Here is a 24,739-nt window from a genome sequence, read left to right as displayed (position 1 = left end):
TTACTGGTCTCAATGTTTTCTGAAAGTGTCAGCATATAAAACCAGCCACACGAAGACACTGAGACACAGATATGGCAAATAAAAAAAATCACATAAAAACATAAATACTCCTTAATTACGAAATACTTAAGGGCAGGAGTAAACTGTCCTTAAAGGCCAGACAGTGGTCACTTCTGGGGTGTAAAAGGGGTGTTACTGGGACAGGGCACACAAAGGACTTCTGGGTAGCTACTGATGGAGTTTGTCTTACACATTTGTTTAGTGCAGTTTTATTGTACAATAAGAAGAATATTGCTCACCCCCCATCCAACTTATGATTCATTTCACTTTACTACTTGTTACAACTAGCAGGAAGGAGAGTGAAGTGAGTACTCATTTGTTAATGGCTCTGATCAACCAAACCTACATCAAGGTATAGTTTGATAATCTGACAAGGAATCTATGGGGGAGGAAGCTAAGTAGAGTTTTACTTTTCATCATCTCATAAGGATAACTGCAAATAAGGAGTGATGCTAGCTACCTTTGTAAAAATGAGTCTTTTAAATCAAGACTATAAATAAAATTATACAGGATGAAAAGCCTATGCTCATGCAGTAGAATTCAATTATTTCCTTTACTGAACTTCAGTGAGATGGAATTCTCACCATGTTGTACAACATATCAGTGTTTACAACAGAATTACACTGTGAGTAATTTGCTAATCTGAGGAAAATTAATTTGCAACCCCCACAAAGGTAGGATTAGTAACTTACCTGTTTCTGAATCCATCTCTGGTTCTGTCCACTTGTGGTTTACCAAAACCAGGCTGATAGAAGTTTGCTGCCTGCACTGCAAGGTCATGTGGCAGGGCCAACCCCTCCAAAGCTGCCTGTTGCAATTCTAGCTGGCTCATCTGCTGGACAGAAGTGGCAGAAGAGGATCAGAAAAATGAGGTCAGTGAACTTAAAAGTCTCTCCTCACTCTCTTCAAGCAGCAACTGAGAAAAATTAGATGCTGCAATCTGACTAAATCGTGCTATCCACCAAACAGGATTTTAACAATTTAAATATGACCAATTTTCTAGACTTCACTTGAATTATAGATGAGTTCAAATTATACTTCAAAACCACTCTCAAGAATTGCAGCAATCTAATTCTCTATCCCATAAACATTTAAGGTGAAAAGCAAGCAACAGATTGTGTTTGAGAAAGAGCTCAGCTGGACCTGGGCTGTGACAGGGCTCATAGGCTTGCGCATGCCTTGGAATGGATCTCCGAGGAGCTGCTGTGGTCCTGGTGTGAAACCTGTTGGAAAAGTTACAGTACCAGTTGAGTGTCAAGACAGTACATGTCCATCAGAGAGACATTATGACCAATGCATGCTGCTCTTGGACACCATGTCTTTTGAGAAGTAGTGACTTCCTGGGCTGATGATGTCCCTTTTCTTATGTGTCGCCGCCCCCCCCCGCCCCCCACAGTGGGCTACGTGGATGTCAGCACTTAGTGGCCCAAATTGCTGCTGTATCCATCTTCCCACTAAGCTGTCAGCTTTGTCCCTTTCAGAGCTGAGATCGCTATCTGTGGGGGAAGAGCTTTTCGAGCCAGTGATTTGGCCCATTATCACTGTGCCAGCTGATATTAAAGCAGAAACCAGTGCTTTGAAGTTCACTCTTTCCACTCGTATCTCCCTGAATATGGAGGAAAGACTAAAAAAAACCCCTTCTCAAGATATGACTGGCAGAGGCCAGGGTGGCCAGCAGCCTGAAGTAGTCCAGAGTGGTAGGAACACTGAGATTCTGCACAGCGCTTTGCTAACACAACTTTCTGGAAGTGCTTCTTCCATTCATGTTCTGAATTGGCCACAAGACCCTATAGTTGATGGTGTACTAACTTCATTAGGTTGGTAAAGAGCCACTACTCTGACATACTCTATCAAGAAAAAACCCAGGAAGTCAAATTAACTTTCTTTTGGATTGAATTCCCAAAATAAAGAAGAATACTAAAGAGCTGGATCCAATTTAGAGCAATCTCAAAAGGAACAAAACAAAACTGGAACATGAATGTGTTTATCTAGAGGGGCAGCTGGACAACAAACTGTGTTCCACATCTGTGTCCCCACCACCTCTGGGGAAGAACAGTGTACTGAATCCACACATTCCTTTTTAAAGCCTTCTAGAATGCCCATGAAAAGACTTTGCCAGTTCTAGTGGACAAATACAGCCTTTGTCAGGGGAGCGGCGGAGGGGTTGGGGGGGGGAAATGTGCGTGGCACGACAGAGATGGAGGGATATCTACACACAAGAGTATTTACCATTTGGTGATGGTATTCGAGGTCGAAGGTAGTCTGCTGAGGCTGCTCGAGTTTGAAACACCTGTGACAAGGGAGGAGAGGCTGCTCTTTGGCCCAGTAAAGATGATGTAGGCTCCAAGCTCCCCATAAGGCCACTCAGAAGATTGGAAGAGGAAGGTCTCTGAACTGGTGGACCCAGAAGTTCCTAAAGCCAGAAAAGTCAAATCCTTGTGAGCAAACCTACTTCTCCCTTCTAGTCAGAGGCTATGGGTCGGGGATTGACTTTCGGAAGCCAGTGATGAATCTGCCTCGTGCTCCACTGAAGCACTTGTCACGGGTGTATGCCCCACATTTCTCTAAACGTTCAGCTAGCAACACTGCTGTATATTAGTGCTATAAATACAGGTTAGATACTTTAAATTTCGATACAAATTGCAAACCAGCAAACTGGAAACCAAGGGCTTACTTTGTCATCTATTTTTTTAGCCACCTCCCCACCCCATGTTGAGATCAACAGTGACAAAGGTAGTGACATGTCCTCAATTACCAGGCAACATGGATCATTATCGAAGGCCCAAAGCTGGACCACTGTAAAACACCAGGTCAGAGGACTACGGTTCAGGACTCCAAGGCCTCGGTGTAAGATTGTTAAGTACCTGCAAGATGTTCTTAGGGACAGGCTGGCCTGGAGTCTCAGCAGGGGTCATCAAATGGCTGTCAAGATTTCGCTAAAAAAGTCAAAGGAAAACTGGTTTTAAAGTTCTTACACACTTAAAAATTGGGGACCATTAAAAACTTTTCAGGGAGTCAAAACTTAACAGCAGAATGACATCAAAGTCACAAAAAACTAATTTAGATCAACCTGTTCTACTCTCAACACACAGGTCCCAAAGATCTGGGAACAAAAAGAATCTTCACATGCACCTGTAGAGTTCACTCAGAGACCAGACAGACAAAGCCTTTTCCTCCCTCTAGGAACCCTAGTCTATTTCACTGTTTCTAACACCATGACCACAAGAAGGGAGAAACAAAATGGTAAAAGAGAGGAGCACTTATTTAGTTAGAAGCCATATGTAGGAAGTTTTGATAATTTATAGATTTTCGTTTTTTGAGGCACCCTTTGCTACCCTTTGTCTTTAACAACATTTATAGATCAGATACTAAAAATCTAGTAAACATGCAGGTTTGGCCAGAATTATTATATTCCAGAGTTTCACATTTCAGGAAACTTAACTTTTATTATTTATAAGCCAGCTATTTCAAATGGGTCTCATGTACAGGGCAAAATTCAATTCCTCCACTTTTTGTTCTTTTAAGGCAGCAGCAGTTACATTTTGCATCCATCTTGCATTACCTCCTGCACTTCAGTACATCCTTATGCCCAAGTGTTTTCTTTGGTAGTTTCCCTTCCACCAGGGGGAGATGCCAAGGCCCACAGCATGGTCTTCGGGCAGACAAAAAGCCCAAGGATATCCAAATGTTTTGTTGTTAGTTTTGGAACTGGGACTGATTGCAGGTGATTTTAATAAGAGATATCCTCAAGAGTTATTTAATTCTATTTAACAAAGACAAATTGGCAGCTTTATACTTAATCGCTTACTATATTTGGAGGATATAGTCTACAATTCAATATGAAATGGAGTTTAGATTGAACCAACATGTTCTACTTGGGGGATGAAACAATATAATTGAACCTGAAGAGATGTAGGCACATCAGAAATAGTATACACAACACACACAGCCACAGTAATTAAAGACCTGGTTTTTAGATGTACACCATGACTCAACATGCAAGTCAAGCAGAATTGTGGGATAATGCCTGGTATGCTTATTACATTACTTTTCTTGTTTTCTTTTCTAGGTTATATTGAGTTTGTGTTACTCTTTGCCTAGCAACTTGAATTTTATCATCCATCTCTTATATAGGTGTGTTTGAGGCTCATTTCCAGATATACTTCAACTAAATACTTCAGCTATACTTCAGCTAAAACCAGATACACTTCAGAGCACTGAAACACAAACACTGAAATAGTTATCTTCACAACTCTCAGGGTCAACTTTGTTACTATCAAGCCCTAGAATCACATCCATATCCGAAACAAAATGTTCAAAAGCATCAGGTTAACTGTTGAATCTTTATTTACACTGAAAGAGAAGAAACTACTTATAAGATTTGACCCAGTCAGCAAGACACAAGGGTAACAAGGAGGATAGTTTGTGATCTTTTAATCTGGTCCTCATTTGAAAGATTTTGTATCTAATAATTCTTTGTAATGCAGATAACTCTAAAGCAGTTTACAAGAAACATGTTCCTAAACTGACATGGTGTGGTCAGATACACAGGAATAAATCTACCTACCTGAGCTGCCACCTTTCAGAGGTGGACAGTCCTAGCAGTAAGGCTAGAACAATGGCACCTCTGTTGGAATCTCTATCACTAACTGCTGGATATATAAGAAACAATAAAAATCAGCTCTCTCTCACGGTCAAGGCACAGTGAATCAAACAGATATGGCTGCCATAGCTAACTTACAGTTCCCAGACAAGGTGTAAGGAGAAAACAAGAGGCAACACTCAATTTGGCACATTTGTTGTAACTTAGCAAATGGAGTAAGTCTATGTTTGTTTTTATTATTCAGATTTACCCTGCTTCATTTATCACTTTGTATCATCAAGGGTAGCAATACTGACACATAGGCCATGGCTGAGAACCACCCTCTAACGTGTTATGACAAAGACCAGTACATGCTACACGCCTACATTCACTGATATGCTGTCACCTCGTAACCCAACTGAATGCCTAAAGGTGTTTTACAAGTTTGGAGTCACAGATTTTTCTATTAGTAAATTAACAGAATACACTTGTCTTGAAAAATCCATCCTTTGTAAATGATTTGTGTAACTGCCAACTGCCTAATCAAGAAAGCAGATAATCTAGAATAGATCTGACTATAAAAATACGGCAAGTTATTTTAACAAGTAGCTGAATAAGCACAAAACTTTCTTTGGAGCGTATCCAAAAATATATTTTTCCTTTTTTTTTTTTTTGTAGCAGTGACTTCAGAAAGTTTTGTCTGAATCTTTCAATCTTTATACTGTCACCCACAGTGTATATATAGATTAACCACAAACCTACATTTTCTAGTAACAAATAGCATTGCAATAAATAAAGAGCACACAAAAGCATCAAGGACCAAATGACTAGTAAAGAATTTCCAACTTACTCAGAATACCATTTTTTAAAATACATTTATTGTGGGAAGTGCAATAGAAAGAGAGAAAAGGAGAAAAGGCTGGAGTCTGCATCAAATACTTACGCTGACTTTGGGCTGAGAAGGCAAAGTCCCACTTGCCTTCATGGTGCTCACTAGCTTGTTGAATGCAGTCATATCTCCATCTTTTTTGAGCTGTCGATTGCAAGTTACAGTACTCAGGGTCTCCTCTAAGTGTTCTGCCATGAAGGGAGTTGAATTCTTCAGTTGATGGTCTACGTTCAAGCCCTTGAGCCCTGCTTCTACCTCTTCCACTGAAAGCACAACCCCTGAATGTGCTGAAAGGTTGAGAAAGTCTAGGTTAAGTCAAACAAAGGAATATGTATGGTAGGAATTCTCTTTGGCTACCATAATGGTAGCCAAAAATAGACTGAAGACACTTAAAATCATTGCTGCTCGGTGGAAATAAGGCCATAATTATGTACTTAGTAAGAGATGGCATAAACTAAACCTAAAAAGCTTCAGTGCTAGAAATGGAGGGACTCCAACCATGAGGTGTTTAGGCTTTAATACCTGACAAGATCCTGCTGCCAGGGACAGGAATCCCAGATAGTCTAGTATCAGCAAGACTGCACCAGCTCTATGATTATTGTATCACTAAGGTTTTATGTTGAAGGCTTATAACCTAGGCAAGAACATGGCAGATTGGGGCAAAGATGTAAGGAGCTGCCAAATTTTGCTCGGAGGACAACATTCATTAAGGTGTTATAAATGGGCTCCTGGTGAGGAGGAGGGGTTGTTGGAAAAGTTATTATAGGGCCCAGGACCCACTGACTACCAGGTTCTCAAAGAGGTGGTACTGTGGTAAAGTTTTTTAAAAGAATATTAAAACCCACCATATGCTTGATTTTTGATAAAACAGCAGTATGGTAGAATTAAATGCCTTAAGCCTGAGCATTCAAGCTTTTTCAGATACCTAAAGCAAACTGTAATAAACACTTACAGCTCTCTTTAAGCTTTTCTTTATTTGCAGAAAGGCTGGAAAGAAGAGGTTTTAAATCCACTTTGGCTTTCTGTAGCATTTCTAAAATATCCACTTTATTTTCAGCATGGTCTTCCAATGGTATAGGAGCAAAATAATTCCCCGAATTCTGTCCAGGAGAGAGGATGGCTGGCTCAAAACCTAATATTGCAGGTAAATATATTCATAATTAATTGGTCCCCATAAAGCACAGAAACATATCTTCAATAGTATTAAAAGGACACAAACTGAAGGCTGTTTTCAGTATCTAAAGACCCTTTAATTCTAATGGACCCATGACTAATGAAGACAATGAACAATGTCAGAGAAAGCTCAAGTCTACGTCCAAGGCCAGAATCTGAAGCCATTTTACCTGCAAGTCTCTCCAGTTCTTCATGTGGTGTTGACCCAAGACTGCTGGATCTGCTTCCCGATCGGCTTGGGTTAGAGAACCACCTGCTGAACCGACTGGCAGAGACTGACCCTTCTCCTAAAACATCTTCTATCATCTAAAGGGAAAGACAAAAGGAGCTAAGACAATAGTTTCCAGGTGAAAGGACAAGAAGGTTCAAATTTTGAAAATGGGCCACTTACTTTGATACTTCCTTTACAGCAGCTGACCTGAAGGTAAATACCGTCAGAACTTGGGATTCTGAACATCTTTCATTTTTCTTCCCCTCCATGGTCATTTCTGAGTAACCCAAACTTGGGCATAATCACAATGTACTTTCTAAGCATTTAAAGCAAAACCTCTGTGCCACAGAAAGTATTTTGGCTTTCTATCCTTTGCCTCATTAGAAAATCCATGAACATCCAGAAGACATAGTTTCAAAATAAAAATGGGCACCAGGAGCAAAGCATCCCATTGCCAAGCTGAGGAGTGGCCTTCAACTAAACAGCAGGTATGGAGAGCTGATGAAAGAAAATCCTTGCTTCGAACATTCTCATGGTTGTGATGAACATCATAAAATTTAATGCTGATAATTTCAGAAGCCAAAAGCTAAAAAGTAGAGCTCGTAAGGATCACAATTCCAAGTCAAAGTTTAGAAAATGTGAGTGTGGAAGATGAACTTTTAACTGATTTCTACCATCTGTTTGAACTTAATGGGGAGTTTTCAGGTGTTTGTTTTAAATCCAACTTCCATGGTTTCTAGTTTAATATAAGGCCTATTAAATGATGCACTGCAGTAAGAATAATTTCAACACTTTCATAACAGTAATTTCTACTACCAATTCTTAAAAACTACATTTAAACATTTTTTAAGTGAAAATTTCAATTCTACCCTCTGATAAGTCCAGTTAAATGTCCAAATTGATCTTTATGCAGTATTCTTAGCAATATTTAGAAAAAAGAAAATGCAAAGGTTAATCTAAAACTGAGGCACATCCTTGAAAATAAGGCTTAAACTTTTACTTTTATACCAATAATAAACAGAAAACACATTCCCCCCATTAGTGACTTTTATCAGAAGTCTGAAACCCACTGTTTCCAAAGTTCAGCATGGAAGGTAAGATTTATTCTGTTATTCTTATCTTGAAGAATTTTCTCATAACACGTACCCAAACTAAGCCACAAAATACTTTCACACAAGAAAAGGGATTTTAATTCAAGACACTAATTTGATTATTATTTGTGGTACTTCTATTTTCTGAGGGATTATTTAGTTTCAATCACATTCCACTTAAAGACTCTTACAGCTTAAATAATGGTGACCGTTAAGCACACTCGCAATAATTAAAGTATAAGAGAAGCACTAAATGATGGGGCACTGTGAAAAATTGTGAATTGTACCCAACATACAATCAATCACCTTAGTGATAAACAGGATTTAAAAAGTAACTAAAAGCTACACCTATTAAAAATATTTTAGTGTTAGATAGCATTTGAAATGTTACAAATAGCAAAAGTGGCTTTACATTTTAATTCTTATTTTCTCTGATCATACCGTATAGGAAAAAAGTCAGAAGATACACAGAAAGAATATGAAAAAGTAAAGGACTTGAATATAAAGCATCTGGACATTTTCTAAATATGAGAGTAAATGTTGAGAAAGTAATTTCCATATTTTGATCAGCTACCAACTTGTTTCATTTAGAGAGTCTAAATTTTATTATAGCTAAAACATAAAAAGTAGAAATAATTAGGTTTATACACATTTACTGAAAATGGCAATTTCAAGAAACTAAGGCATTTTAAACCCAAAGAGAATCCGTAAGGTTTTTTTCTAACAACCTGAACAAGCTGGGATGCTCTAACAGCAGTGCCTTCTCCGCAGCTCCCGCGCACAGAAAACGGACACCTGGACCCATAAGCTCTGACTTCGTGGTCCAGACATTCTCTGCTACATTCTTGTCAGCCATTGGCTGGTCAAGAGGAGCCTGTGAACCATATTCTGATGTTTCTGCTGCTCTTTCTAGATTAGATTTTTAATAGCATTTTTAAGGTAACCTATTAGTCTGGTTTCTCAAACAAAGGTCACTTAGACAAGCTGCAGCCTAAAATTCATATTTTGGTTATCAGATATTGTGAATATTTTTGCTCTCTGAAAATTACTAGGTTTTATTGGTCAATGCTTTTATTACTTTCCACTTTTACATAAATTTCTGTATTTTTGTATTTGTTTCATTGTTTGGGGGATTTCTTTTTTTAAAAGATTTTATTTATTTTTAGTAAGAGGGTGAGGGAGAGAGAAAGAGAGGGAGAGACACATCAAAGGATGAGAGAAACACTGACCTGTTGTCTCTTGCATGCCCCAATAGGAGACCTGGCTTGCAACCCAAGCCATGTGCCCTGACTAGGAATTGAACTGGCAACCTTTTGGTTTGTGGGGGGCAACAACCAACCCACTGAAGCCATACCAGTCAGGGCTGGGATTTCTGATGAATGCATTTAAAACTATACATTTTCTTCTAAGCATACTTTTGATTATATCACCAAGAGTTTTCTATACCATGTTCCTGTTTATCACTCTAAATAGTTTAGGATTCTTATTTTTATTTTCTTTATTCTTCATTCAACATACTTAAGCACTTGTTATGTGTTAGGCACTGTGGTAAGAGTTGCATAATATCTAAAATAAACTTAGTTGTAATTATTTAACTGAAATTATTTGCACATATGATCCAAATTTTCAGTTTGTGTTTGTGGCTGTCAACTTGTAAGGAATTGCAATGCAGTGAATATAGCCTACAGATATAGGTATAGTTCTGTTTCTACCTATTAATACCCCAAAATTTATATAGAAGTGCCAAGTACTATTTCAAGCACTTTACAGAACATTTGTTAAATGATATTCATGTCCTATATAGCTATTCTTACTTATTTTTTCCAATTGACTGCTCATTTTCTGAGCACTGTTATCAGAGTCCAGCTGGTTATACATACAATCAGAGCATCAGTTTTTACTGATCCCAGGTTTGCTTTTAAAGGAATCTTTTAGAGTATATGCACCTTAATGAACAGTATCTCCATGGAAAAACACGGAGTACCTACTGCTCTGCATCATCCAAGTTTTGGTTCAAGGTGAGGGCCAGAGGATAAGATGGTGCTGAGTTCCTCTTCCTCCCTTTTATGCTTTAGAGGCAATATAATTGTGGGGAATGAAGAGCAAAGACTATTAACTGAAACTGCATAAATTACAATTCAGTTTCCACCATTTACTAACTGTGTGACTTTGGGCAAGAGATATCTAAACCTCTCTGTGCCTGTTTCCTTATCTATAAAATGGAAACAGTAGTAAGCTAATTTAAAATGGTTTTGTGAGGATTAAATGACTTATTATATGTAAAGCCTGAGACATTTGGCACTATGTACGTTAGTTAGCTATTATTAAAAGTTTAATTTTGAATTCTTCCTCTACTTCAGGACATAGGTAAGTTTTCTACATGTTCACATTTGGAGCCAAGTACAAACCTCCAAATCTTGACCTTTGCTATGAAAGCCTTTTACAGTAAGATTTCAATGTTTTCTTGGAGAATGAAAAGAAAAATCATTAAACCCAGTTGGCATAAAAAATTACTATCCTCTCAAAAGCTAAGAAATCGACAGAACCACTCAGTTTTACATCAAGTAAATTAAACTCACATCTGGATGCAACCCTTCTGCTAAAGCGAGCCAGTAAGGTATCTGGCTAGGAAACATAGTTAAAATCACTGCTACAACTTAAGAATAAAACTATGCATCTGTCAGCTGATTTGGAGCCACACTCCTCATGCTCCAAGCCAAGTGTGGTCTTGGACCATGCTGGTCCACATGGAGACAAGTTCAGAGAATGTGAGTAAATGCTCAGAAACTTTTTTTGTGGCTTGTCATAGCTGTGACATTTGTACCTTGTACTGAAGTACTGGTCCTCAATGGACTGGAAATAAAATCACAGAGAAATTAAGAAGTGCTGCCGTAGAGCTAACTCATCTGTAGCCCTATACCTAGGCTATGCAGTGTCTGCTCACCTGTTTTGAGTGGCCATCTTTTGGAGGTTAAGGTAGGGCAGGAAAATGACAAGGGCCAATGTCGCCTGCTTTGTTGTGACAGGTTTCACCTGCTCATGCACTAATTAAACAAGGAGCAGCTGTAATTAAGCATCAGAGTCATTTAAGTTTAATTCCGTGAACTATCAATTCTAAAGGAATGGTCAGACTTAATTGTTGTATTTGGTGTTGTAAATGGGACACTTGGAATGTACAGATGCTTCTGGGCAAATGATTTTTAAATTCTATTTCATCAGAGTTCTAGGCATTCTTTCTGCAACCACAGAAAACCTACAGAAAAACATGTAGGCCACAGTTACGTGTTCTCTGCAAAAACTTGATGAGGCTCTATGACTCCCTAAATTGCTGAAGGGGTAAGAGCAAGGGCAGGTAGTAAATCAAGATCTGGGGTGTCTTACTGTTTCTACTTTGAAAGTCAAGAAAGACCAAACCTCAACAGTTTAACAACAACACTGACAGTATCCAAAGTTCCTTTTCACTAAAGGTTTTCAGAACCATCACATCTCAAAGAAACCACCTAATCAGCTAACTTCACCCAAGGAATGTAGATCAGTGTGAATACTGATATCAGTCTGAATATCTATCTTATCAGTTATAAAACTCTACCTCCACAGTAAGTCTTCACAGCAAATACTGAACTACTTAAAAATAAAAGCAGACAACATTCTTAAACATCTGAAGAATTCTTAGTCCAATGCTACCAGCCTGGAAAAAGAGTTAACTAGTATAGATTTCTCACTTAAGTCATTTCCACTAAGACTCTCAAAACAAAGTCAACACAAATTCAAAGGAGTTATCTGAATTCAAAAATCCAAATAAAAGCCTTGGCCGGTGGCTCAGTTGGTTGGAGCGTGGTCCCATAAACCAAAAGGTCATGGGTTTCATTCCGGGTCAGGGCACGTACCCAGGCTGTAGGTTCAATCTCTGGTTGGGGTGCACACAAGAAGGCAACTGATTGATGTTTCTCTGTTACTCTTTCTCTCTCTCCCCCTTCCTCTCTCTCTAAAAGCAATGAAAAGATGTCCTCAGGTAGTATTAAAAAAATTTCAAATAATAGTTTGTTCTTAAAAATTAAGAATAAAAGTAAAAAACCCTCAAAACATCTAGCAAAGCAATACTTTAAAAAGATATATCTTAGCCCTGGCCAGGATGGCTCAGTTGGTTGGAGCACCATCCCTGCACCCAAAGGTTGGGGATTCGATTCCTGGTCAGGGCACATCACCTAGGTTGTGGGTTCAGTCCCTGGTCAGACATCACACCAATGTTTCTCTCTATAAAATCAGTAAACATAAAAAAAAAAAAAAAAGACATTATCTTAAAGATTCAGGTCAAATTTAACCATATAGTCGCTCTATCCATTTTATAAGTGCTGCTACACTCACCGAAGCCAAGCATGGCACTTTATCAAGGTTAAAGAACTCGTTAAAGTCAAATTCTCCTGGGGACTGCTCAGGTAAGACAGCATCCCTTGGCACTTCCTGATCAGCAGCAGGCTCCTGTGCTAGGATGACCTCCACCTCATCCTCTTCGGCCACTCCTCCATTGCATTCGACAATGCCTGAAAGCAAAACCAGGACAGAAACAGTTTGATCAAGTAAACTGCTAGACTTGTTCTGGGGCCTCAACCATCATCACGCATGCAGAAGAGCCACGGATGACTTTAAAAGCAGACTTCTTGTGCTAGCACAGTATTTACAATAGAAAAACAATTCCCTTCCTATGGAAGACAGAGGAAAGAAGCCTTAATAACAAGCCAAAACACCATCGCGATGGGAGAAGGGTTGTGGTCCCTCTTCTGCCCCCTCTTCAAGTTTCCCATAGTGCAGTACAGTGCAGTGCAGTGATTTTCAAGTGGTGTGCCACAAGAATTTTTAAAATATGCTATAACTAACTATTCAGCCAGGGTAATGACCTCTTTTTCCTTAGACTGTCAAATAAAAGAATGACAACAGCCAACAGAACAATAGCCATCTGGTGTGAATGCCCAGTCTTGAACCATGAATATATAGGTCATATAATACAGTTGCATCTTATTGGTCACACTGCATAGTACAGTTGTATCTGATTAGTTGTTGGTACCAGAAATCCTTATGTACAAGTATAGGCACCTGACTTATTTAAAAAGCCACTTTGGTGCAAAAAAGGGTAGGCAGTTACTATTTTTTTATCAATCAAAATTATACTTATTTTTTGGTCAGATTAGCAAAAACTATATTTTTGGTGTGCTGCAAAATTTCAGTAATTAGTTTCTGTATGCCGTGAGATGAAAAAGGTCGAAAATTGCTGCTGTAGTGGATTCTTTAACAAAAATTTTTTAACAAAAAACTTTAGCTTTTTTGTTATTTTTACAGAAAAGAAAAGGGAGCAAGAGGAGAAAAACATCAATCAGTTGACTCCCAACTGGGGGCCCGCAACCGAGGCACGTGCCCTGACCTGGAATAGAACTAGCAAACTTCTGGTATGTGGGACGACACAAGTCTCTTACTGCTTAAAAATGGAACCAAATTAATTTGGCTGCTTTTACACATTCACCTGCACCACCACGTTGAGTCAGGGTCCAGCAACCTAAGTTATTTATGTGGAACCTAGCATGAGGGCAAGGTTCACTTGCCTACAGGATGGGTGTAGTTCATCTTTCACGGCAAAGCTCAAATGTTACCTCTTCTGGGAAGCCTGCTGGCCTATCCAGCTTTATCCTACCCAGCAAAATTGATCACTACCTTCTCTATAATCATGTTATTTCTCAAAGGTTTATCACGCTGGCGAGACCGAACTCTCTGAGGGGCAGGTAACCTGCTCTAACTAGCTTTATCTTATCTGTAGCGCCTGGCACATTTAAAGTTCAGTAATGTTGGTTGTTAGGATAGAAAGGTAAGGTCTAAATGAAACTACCAAGAACTAATGTTTAAGAAATTTAACATTTTAGTTTTAGCCACAGTATGTGCAAAAAGCAAAATTCTTAGGATAAACTTTTTAAAAAAATAAGTGCACTGAGAGATTCTAGATATTCAACTTTTTAATTTAAAGAACAGAATTCCCAAAGCCCCACTCTGCAAAAGCACCTATCTATGTAGGAGCTGCTTGTAGTTTCGAGATCACAATAGACATGAAGTCCTCCTAGAAAAACAAGTGCCAAAGCCTGGACCCATCCCTTCTCAAAAGTACCCAATATTTACCACCATTTTGAGATTAATCAGCCAGGATATTTGAGACCAAGAGAAGATACATGTTACCATCCATACCATCTGCACTGTCATTCCAATAATGCTTCAGAGACCAAAGCAGGGACTATGACAACTGAAAGATTAGTGGCTTGCTTACCCAAGGTCTCAAAACTAGTAAGTAGCTGAGGCTTCAACCCTAGGACACCCACCAATGTTCTTCCACACCATAGGGGTGCCTGCCACCTAAGGATCCTGAGCATTCTGAGAGCCTAAGGCAACCAGTAAGATGATCCTTTGTCAGCCATGGACAAGGCAATGGGCAGTCTCTTCAATGGTCAGCACGTGTCTATTGCCAACCAACAGAGACAAATGGTATTCCTTAAAGACTGACATTTGAACTAAAATGACTGCTTTGGCAGAAATATCATCCTTCCTTTACAAAGAAACTGAGTGCTAGAAAAAGCAAACAACTCAATAGCCTAACCAAGGCCAAGTTTATGTCCTTTCCACTACAGCAGTGCTTCTCCCTGACCCATTTTGCCCACGAGAACCTGCTGGCCCACTTCAGGCCTGACATGCAACATATATTTTGCTGCAGTTTTGTGTCCCAACCTAAGGATGGGAGCCAGAAGAGAGTCTAGCAGACAAGAGTAGAAATATGCACTAGCAGACAAACACAACTGGCCGTTTTTATTATGACAGACTCAAAGGCCAGGGACCCAGGAAAGGTAACTAAGGAAAAGTTTTATCACATATCAGAATGGAGATATAATTTCATTACAGAGAATACAAATCAAAATTTTCTTTTCTATTGATGGAAGGCTTTAACAATTTCCCTCTTCTATATTAATATTCTTCCTGGTTATAAGTGTAATATATATTCAAATTATCTCATTCACTACATATATACATCAGTTAGCACTAGGCCCTGTATAGACTGGGTGCTCAATATGTATTTGTTTTAAAATCATGTAGGCAAGGAACATGTTTGTCTTGCTAACAGCTGTACTCCTGGCACTAGTATGTGCCTGCAGAGAACTGCTACATGATAAATTCAGTAAAGCTAGAATACAGACAGAAAAATGGACTAAAGTTGGGAACTCACCATCCCTCCCCCTCCTTTCATTCTTCCAGCCAAGATGACACTACAGGTGACAGTTTATCTTAAATACAGTAGTAGCTAGGACAGCCTAGGGACTTTCTGTAATTAACTAATGGAGTGAGCCAGGTACCACTGGATTCTATCTGAGGCTCTGCCACGAAACCTGTGAAACAGGATCTCAGCTTGTCCCCTCTGTGCAGGCCTGTCTCTCTTTGCACGTGTAAGGTGAGGACGTGACACCATTGATATATCTTGTGCCTTCTGGCTCCTCCACTTGTTCATATAAGAATGGTTGAAATTCAGATCTCATTTTAGTGAGAAAAAATGTACTTTTCTCACCAGAAGCCTGATTTTTACCATTAGAAGAAAAGACTACACTTCCTGGTGCTACTTTAGTTTAATTAAGAATAAGAGAAAGGCATATATCTTGCCCTGGTTGGTGTAGCTCGGTGGACTGAGTGCAGGCCCATGAACTAAAATGTTGCTAGTTCAATTCCTGGTCAGGGCACATGCCTGGGTTGCAGGCTGATTGATGTGTCTCTCACACATCGATGTTTCTGTCTCTCTTTCTCCCTCCTTTCCTCTCTCTCTATAAATAAATAAATAAATAAATAAATAAATAAAATATCTGGTGGGAACGGGGAGAGCAAGGCATATCTAAAAGGCAATTTAATTGTAGTCTCCCAAGTTACCCATCAATTTCCTGCATTACCCTTGGGAAGAAAGTATAACAACATAAGATGAAAATTTCTACTGTATTTTAAAGATTTTTTTTGGGGGGGGGATAGTAATTTTTCTGTTATCTTTCTCCTAAACAAATCCCATTAGCTATTTCTACTTAAATATGTTCGAGACTCATAATCTTAAGGTGGCACTGATTAAACACTCACGTATTAAAAGAGCTTTTCCCTTTTGTGGTCTAGTATCTGCCAAAAGGTTTCTTCCCAACTACATCTAAAAGAGTGGAAGGAACTAGAATTTACTGAATAAGTGTCCCCAAGAGACTGACCTTTGATGTGTACACTTGATCTTCAATACTAAAAGTAACCCTGCCCTGGCTAGTGTGGCTCAGCGGGCTGAGTGCCAGCCCGAGAACCAAAGGGTCGCTGGTTCGATTCCCAGTCAGGGCACACACCTGGGCTGCAGGCCATGTCCCCAGTAGGGGGCATGAGAGAGGTAACCATACATTGATGTTTCTCTCCCTCTTTCTCCTTCCCTTCCCCTCTCTGTAAAAATAAATAAAATCTAAACAAAAGTAACCCTTAGAGTTATGAAATAGGCACTGCCTTCATCTTACAAAGAAACAAGCCCACCCGTTGAGAGTTTTATCAAGTATCCTTTTACTCAGCAGTAGCCCTGAAACTAAAAACCCAGTCGAGCCTGCCTAGCTCTTCACTGCTTCTCCCCAAGACCACCAGCAAGGGCTACCCACCTCAGAGCCAGGTTATTGCCCTGAAAACGACTAGCGGTGCCCCCACTCTGCACCAGGCACCTCTCACACATTAGCTTTGCCACTCAGTTTAACAAGGGAAACACCTAACCTTATCTCACAGCTGAGGAAACAGTTTGGGAAAAGCCAAGTCACAATCAAAAGACCCAGAAGGGACTAACACCATGGTGAAAAAGGTGAGCCCTGAAGCACAAAAGCATCTTGTTGCCCTGACTGGTATGGCTCAGTTGGGCATCATCCTACAAGTTGAGAGGATTCCCAGTCAGGGAGCATATGAAAAGCAGCTGATGGATGTTGCTCTCTTACATTGATGTTTCTCTCTCTCCTTCCCCTCTCTCTAAAAATAAAATCTTAAAAAAAAAAAAAAAAAAAAAGAAAGCATCTCACTCAATTCCCAAGTTCACTAACTATTTCCTTAGTGTCCACAGACGAATCACTTCAGGCCCCTGTGCCTCCAATTACTCATCTATGAGATGGGCATAAAAGCACCTACCTCCCAGGGTTGTTGGAAGAATGATTACATAAACAAAATGCTTACCACTCTGTCTAGTATATAGTATGTGCTCAATAAACGAGACCCTTCATTATTTCTATGTCATGTTTACCTCTGGGGAACACTTTTGTGTACACAGAGCTCTTAACAAGGTATCGTGAGACTTTTCTGTTAGCACTGAAGGCAGCACAAGATGAAGAGAGTACAATATACCTCTAGTAAATTCCCACGTAGGAAGCAGTTTCAAAATCAGGCTGCAACTTTAAGAACTTGCTACATCCTAGTAACTGGTACCCATTCCTAAGTGTATAATTAAGTCAATTACAAGCACATCTCATTTAGAACAGTGAGCTTCCCTCCCAAAGCTTTTGCTGACCTTCCTTCACAGAGGCTGTCCGTCGCCTTGTTCTTTTTCTCCCCTTGTGATCTTCTTCCAGTATCTTATCATCAAAGCCAGTCAGCTCAATGGTTTCAGACTGACTTGTGGGTCCAGCTGAGAACCATTCTGGTTCTTCTTCTGTGTAGGAATCGTTTCTTCTACGCTCACCAAAGACACGCTTACTATCCCCAAACTCCCTCTGGAAAAGTACATAATGCAAGATAAAACAGTAAGATTCTAGTTAAGGCATTTCTACCTTAGTCAAGGCCTTGATGAATTAAGTAATGCTCAACACTGCAATGAAGATGTTATGCTGTAGACTTAAAGGCCCTCTCTGTCCTCATCCAGCTCTATCCCTCCCTATCTGGCTTAAGAATGGGCCGCCTTCACCCAGTATCTCAAAGTAACCTGGTACAAATGAAGTAACTATTCAGTCCCAAAGTACATGAGGTGCCAAATAATCTAGAAGACAAACCCTGAAACGCTTGTCCTTGTAGTCCCTCTCTCGGTCTCTCTCTCTCAAGTCCCGCAGGTCCTTATCGCTAAGACGGTGATCCTTCTCAAAAGCCCTAGCAGAGATTATCCTCCCACTGCCAATTCTTCGTCCTCCAATCAGCCGAAGCCCATCACTGTCTTTCTCCAACGGGCTCCCTGAACGCCGGGAGCTAACAGCAGCTGTCACGTGGCAGCCTCCTCCAAAGCTTCGCCTCTGTGGGCTGAGAACAACATCTAAGTCATCTTCTTTTATGCGCTCTCGTGGATCTGGAAAGATGCCAGAAATAGAAAGTTAGGCAAATCAGCAAGGGCCTTTTCCTTCTCTAGATGGTATGTCCATGACTGGTGGTGGGGGGGGTTACTGGAAAAGAGTGACAGTACAACAGCTAGAATAATGTGTACATCACATACTTAAATAAGACTGAGCCTTTTGCTTTTGTCGACTAATAAACTATGGGTTTCAGTATTTGAAAAAATAACTACTTAAAAAGTTAGAAGTGTCTCTTCAACACATGGCACTGAACAGCTGGATATCCATATACAAATAAATGAACTTGAATCCATACCTGGTCACACACACAAAAAATTCAAAATAGATCACAGATCTAAATGTAAAACCTGAAATTACAAAATTTCTAGAAGAAAATACAGGAGGAAATCTTTGTGACTGGGTTAAGCAAAGTTTTCTTAGGCATGACACCACGAGCACAATCCTTTTTAAAAAATGATAAACTGGGCTTGATCAAAATTTTAAACTTCTGCTCATTGACAGGTACAGTTGGTCCTCTCACAATGCTGTCGACAGGCTCTGCAAGTTCAGGTGAAACAACGTACAACGAACCCAGTTTTACCGGAGGCTACGTGACATACACAAGGGTTAAGTTCCTATGGCAGTTCATCAATGTTATAATGAAACAACACTGAACAAAACGTTATTCAAGAACCCAGCCTACTAGTCAAAGAATGCAAAAATAAGCCGCAGCCTGGGAGAAAATATTTCAAAACATATAACTGATAAAAGACCTGTATCCAGTACATATAAAAACTCTGAAATGAAACTCAGAAAACAATCCAATAAAAAAATGGACAAATGGTTTGAAGAGACACTTCACCAAAGATGATATATAGATGGCAAAATATGAATATGAAAAGATACTCAATTTCATTAGTCATCAGTGAAGTGCAAATTAAACCATAATGTGATACCATTACACATCTATTAGAATGGCGGAAACAAAGACTGACAGTGCTCACCCTGCCCCCACCACTTCCTCCCAGCGCGTTACCATTGCCCTGCTCTCTCCTAAGCTCCAAGGGCCCTTCTTCTGTCTTTGTAACTGTTTCCTGGGCCTGTGCAGCCCAGCTGCCTCACTTCTACTACCTCTGTAGCTTTCTAAAGAAACTTTCTCTTATAACTCGGGAAAAAAAGGACTGACCACTCCAAGTGGTGTGGTCAAGTGGAATTCTCATGTGGAGCAAGTGGAATTCTCATGCAGTGCTGTAAAATGGTATAACCACTTCCAAAAACAGGTTGGCAGTTTCTCAAAGCATTAAACACATCTACTGTAGGACCCAGCCATTCTACTTTAAGCTACTTACACAAAAGATAAGAAAGCGTATGTTCCCATAGAGACTTGTACATGAATGTTCATAGTTAAAAACTGAAAACAACCCAAATGTCCATCAATAGATAAATGAACTGTGGCAAATAAATACAATAAACTACTACTAGGCAATAAAAAGGAAGAAATTATTTACATACCCAATAACATATATGAATCTTAACGATTCTGAGTGAAAGAAGCTACCCAAATATGAGGAGGTCCCCGTAAGAAATCTAAAATTATCTTCTGGAGGGTGGACCCTTGTAGTACAGGCTTCCACTGCTAGCTGAGTATTCTAGGAACCCATCTGTATCAGTGTACCAGCTGGTGTTGTTGTGAGAGGCTGCATTTGGCTGCAGCATATTTTTTTTTGCAGACTTAACACGTTTGTCCATTTCATAATGGCAATTTATGAGCCCACCTGCCCACGCTGTGCTGAGTGTTCAGCAGTTTTTGACCAAAAACAACTAACCCTCATGCCCCACCCTCCCTATTCACCCAATCTTGCCATGACCAACTTTTTTTTGTTTCCCCGGATGAAGAAAAGTCCTCAAAGAAAAAGGATTTGCCAGTGTGGAAGAGGTGAAACAAAAAATGGTGGAAGCACTAAAAGGCATCAAAATTGACAAGTTCAAAAACTGTTTTGAGCACCGGGAAAAAAATGTCACAATAGGTGTATCACATCAAATGGAGTATTTCAAGGGTGAATAAAGTTTAAACAATACACATTTTTTTGTAATTTTTAAAGACTTTATTTTTAGAGAGATAGGAAGGGAGGAAGAGAGGGAGGGAAATCAATGTGTGGTTGCCTCTCATAGGCCCCCATCTGGGGACCTGGCCTGTAACCTGGACATGTGCTCTGACTGGGAATCGAACAAGCAATCCTTTGGTTTTCGGATCAGCACTCAATCCACTGAGCCACACCAGCCAGGGCTTAAATACACAATTTTCTATAAATCAATTCTGGGTTTTTTTGGGTCCTCCCTCTTAGTGTGTGCTAATTCCACTTATATTAAATTCTTGGAAATGTAAACTAAAGTACAGTGACAAAAAGTGATCAGTGCCAGTTGGGGACAATTGTAAGGAAGGGATTCATAGTGGTACTAGGGAACTTTTCGGGGGGATGATGGAAATGCTTATTACACTTTGATTGCAGTAATGGTTTCACAGGTATATACATATGTTAAACCCTCAAATGGTACACTTTATGTTCAGTCTATTATATTTCTCAATCCAGGTGTAAGAAAAATAAACATGTCAACACGCACAAAAGTTCCTCCTAGAAAAACCAGAAAACTGAAGATAAATCTAAGTGAGAAAAACCTTTTAGTCCTCTCACCAGAAATAGTTCCTAAAATGGGTTGGTATGTACTTTCCCAGAACTTCCACTTAGTGTCTCGGTTTTTTCCAACAGAAGATATAATATGGGCAGTTTATATAACTTGGTAACATCTCCAACATGTTTTTAACAGATAAACCATTAACATTCACACATACTGAAACTCATTTCTACTGTTGGGACATTTAGGTTGCTTCTATGCTTTCGTCATTTAAATAAGGTCTGCGGCACATCTTTAGTGATTTGGTTAGGATAAATTCTTGGTTTGAGGGGCATATCTGCACTGAGTGTACTAATAGATCCTGTGTAGAAGGGTCTTAGAGATCCAACTAGGGTCACTCCTATTTTTTTTTTTTTTTTTTTTGCTTGATTCCAAATGTTTTATGATGGGTCTTCTTCTCGAAAGGAATTCCTCTTGCAATAAGTTCCTTGACTAGTTTTTATATTGCCAGGTCTCCTGTTCACGCTTCAATATCTATTCTAGTTTAAAGGGGTAAAGGTATGGAAGATCAAACTTTACTCCAGTCTCAAACCTGTATCCAGATCATAATCCATTTTGAACCAAGAACTGCCAGAACTGATTTATGCCTGAGGACTAGTCTCATATGAGGCTAGGCATAACCAGATTTCCAGCATAGCCTGAAGCTCCCTATCACAGCTAACTCAGTAATCCACAACATGAAAGGCATCAGTCCTTTTCAGTCGAAAGCACATAGCCTGATCTGTCCACTTTCCACTGCTATACAAGAAAGCTATGATTTTACTCTGCTAATTAGGAAAAATAATCCAATAGGTAAGTCAGTTTCCCGATAATGACACTTTCCCTCAATGCACAAAACACTCACAGCTAAGAATGAAGCCAGCAGCAATAAACAGTCTCCAAAACTGCTGCCCCCACTTCCGAGTGACTGTGTGCTCACCTACTATCCTGCGCACCAGAGAAGGCCGGTCTGGATCCAACTCTTTTTTCACACTTTCCACTGGAGAGCTTCTCCCTGAAGCTGGGTAAAGAGAGGCGTGCCACTTCTCAGGGTCCCAGACACCATCGCTACAAGTCAAAGGGTACTGAGAGTTAGCACTTACACACGGAGTCTAATTTCTGATCTTCCTTAAGTAGTAAGTTATGAAAACCCTTTTCCAATATAATATGTCATGGCTGCCATCAGAAATGGTTATCTCCTTTTAGACAGAAACAAAAACAGTTCAGTAATACTTTGTTGTTATTCACGTAACACCAGCAGTCACTTGAAAATTAGTGGTCTGTGCATAAACGAAACAATCGGGTCACAAACTTTGGGGTACATATGGATTACATTAACTATGCCTGTCCTACACAAAGAATATGTCTCCATAAATGTGATTACTCAGTTTATTAAATAAAGATTAATATAAGGGAGAAAAAACTTAATTCTCTCACTAGATAAAAATTGAATGCATGGTGTTGTATTTTTTCAAATTTCTATGCATAATCTGTTTTCCCCACAAGCTCTTAAGAGCCTAAAATGTGTGGTTTGGGCTTTATTTTGTAACTCTTTCCCTAATGATGGGGTGGCAGAACAGCTTTGGAGCCCAGTGATCTGGGACTGAATTCCAGCTCTGCCACCAACACCAGGGACATCCTGGACAAGTTACTGAGCTATGTCCTTTATTCTTCTGCAGAAAGGACTTACCCAATCCCAGATGAGACCAAAACAACACAATTCTTTTTCTTAAATTTATTGATTTTGAGAGAGAGAGAGAGAGAGGGAGGGAAAAAGAGGGAGGGAACGTGGAGAGGAGGGGGAACAGTGGGGAGGGAAGGATGCAGGGAAGGACGGGGGGGGGGGAGGAGAAAAGGGGGGGGAGGGAGGGAGGGAGGGAGAGAGGGACACTGATTTGTTGTCCCACTTATTTACACATTCATTGGCTGATTCTTGTTTGTGCCCTGACCAGGGATCAAACCTACAACCTTGGCGTGTTTGTATGAATCCCTAAGCATCTGCTACCTGCCCAGGGCAACAATACAATTTTTAATTTACCAAGTTTGTAACAAGAAATTGATTAGAAGAAGCAACCTTCTTTCCCCGCTGCAATACCTGTCATATTTTTCAGAGAGGCATGAAGGCCTTTGTTTGGAATGAGGGTGTTCTTTTATATCCAAGAGCTCCTCCTACAAAGAGAAATCAAACAGTGATTTTGAATAATATTTCACATACTTATGATTTTTTTTTTTAGTAATTGAGTGTCTATGTTAAGTATTTCATAAAGTTCCTGTTTATACTTATTTCAGAAAGGACTGGAGTAAGTTCAAGATTCTTAGAAGAAGCTCGAGCAAAATTGGCAAATAACTTAATAGTGATCAGTTTCTTGCTAAGACACATTCTCACATAAATCGCTGTCCAATAATACATTCCATAACAATGATTGCTCATCAAGGCATGGAAGCATCAGGCGTACATAAAACCTCCAGCTAATGTTACTACTCTAAAACACATTAGGTGCCAATTTATAAGGAAATAGATTTTTTTTAATGTAAAGTTGCAAGAAAAAAAAAAAGCACCAAAAACATCCATATAGCATTTATGTGACTTGCCTGTTAACATTTTTCCCTATTTGCTTCAGCATTCAGACTCTTCACATGTAACTTTTTTAAAGCATTGAAGGTATAATTGCACGATGTTATGTTCCTTTACCTTTAAGTCTATTTCAGTGTCTATTTCCTAAGAATAAGGATATTCTTTCACAGCCTCTCATCCGGTTCCATTAGAGAATTAAGCCCTACAGAAGATTATTTGAATGACTATTTTTTCCATTCTCCCAAGGAATACACTTGGCCAATTATCATTTTAGATGCACAGGAGAGAAAAATCTGTTATACACAATGGATGCCTTAGGGCATTAGGGCTTATTTCTGCAGAACATGGTTAAGAAGAGCTGTCAGTTTTATATGACCAGTTATCAATAATATTTTTATTTAGCCTACCCCTCTGGGTCCCAATTTTGTCAACTGACCCAATAATGTCCTTTATATTACTTTTTTTTTAGCCTTCAGTGCAGGATCCAGTCTAGAATCAGACAGTGATTGCCGTGTCCCTTCAGCTTCGAATCTGGAACATTTCTGCAACTGCTTCTGTCTTTTGTGGAAGTCTACTTTTATTTTCTTTAAAGAGAACATTATTAACTATGGATTTGTCTGTTTTCTTGTGATTCGATTGAAACTGAGCATCCCTGGAGCAGAATACTAACCTAAGGGACGTGTCCATCTCAAAGCACTGCCTGGGGACGCCCACGGTGTCCACCTGCCCCTCATCAGTGATGTTAATGTTGACCACTTGGTCCAGGTGCTCTCCAGTTTCTCTGCTCTTCAGTTACTATTTTCTCCTTTGTGATTAGTATGCAATCTATGGGTGACACTTTAAAATCACCCAGATATCCTGGTCTTCATAAAAAATTCCACCTAAATTTAGCATCTGTTGATGGTTCTTGCCCAAACCAATCTTGACTTTTCAACTCTAGGCCTCTCTCCATATTTACCAGCCAGCACACGGCAGTCCATTCTAAACACAAACCCTCCCTTCTCCCTTCTTTATTTTCCTACTTATTGGCATGGGCTCACAGATTCCTAGTTTTTCCAATGGTCTATAATTTATTAATGTCTTAATTATTTTGGTGCTCAAATTGTGAGCCTCTTCAAGCTGGATCCTGTGTCCTTTTGATATGTGCCATCATTAAAAAAACAAACACA

At 39.6% G+C, this 24,739-nt stretch overlaps 1 protein-coding gene across 6 annotated transcripts in view; it reads right to left on the bottom strand.

Annotated features, from left to right (window-relative positions):
* EIF4ENIF1 (eukaryotic translation initiation factor 4E nuclear import factor 1) overlaps window positions 1-24,739 on the bottom strand; it is a 43,322-nt gene that overhangs the window by 6,520 nt on the left and 12,063 nt on the right. For all 6 annotated transcript variants that reach the window (XM_045826853.1, XM_045826852.1, XM_045826855.1 and 3 more), the window contains exons 3-14: window positions 23,091-23,164; window positions 21,936-22,063; window positions 18,053-18,339; window positions 17,575-17,776; window positions 12,372-12,547; window positions 6,875-7,010; window positions 6,484-6,663; window positions 5,586-5,818; window positions 2,925-2,996; window positions 2,290-2,473; window positions 1,204-1,283; window positions 753-892 (exon numbers count right to left, since the gene is read on the bottom strand). In XM_045826853.1, the coding sequence (XP_045682809.1) occupies window positions 753-892; window positions 1,204-1,283; window positions 2,290-2,473; window positions 2,925-2,996; window positions 5,586-5,818; window positions 6,484-6,663; window positions 6,875-7,010; window positions 12,372-12,547; window positions 17,575-17,776; window positions 18,053-18,339; window positions 21,936-22,063; window positions 23,091-23,164 (1,892 nt within the window). The remainder of the gene's footprint in view (window positions 1-752; window positions 893-1,203; window positions 1,284-2,289; window positions 2,474-2,924; window positions 2,997-5,585; window positions 5,819-6,483; window positions 6,664-6,874; window positions 7,011-12,371; window positions 12,548-17,574; window positions 17,777-18,052; window positions 18,340-21,935; window positions 22,064-23,090; window positions 23,165-24,739) is intronic.

The sequence above is a fragment of the Phyllostomus hastatus genome, unplaced genomic scaffold (assembly GCF_019186645.2).
Source record: "Phyllostomus hastatus isolate PE091 unplaced genomic scaffold, TTU_PhHast_1.1 phas_scaffold_760, whole genome shotgun sequence".
In the NCBI taxonomy this organism is placed as follows: Eukaryota; Metazoa; Chordata; class Mammalia; order Chiroptera; family Phyllostomidae; genus Phyllostomus; species Phyllostomus hastatus.
This window is presented reverse-complemented; position numbering and strand designations above follow the sequence as displayed.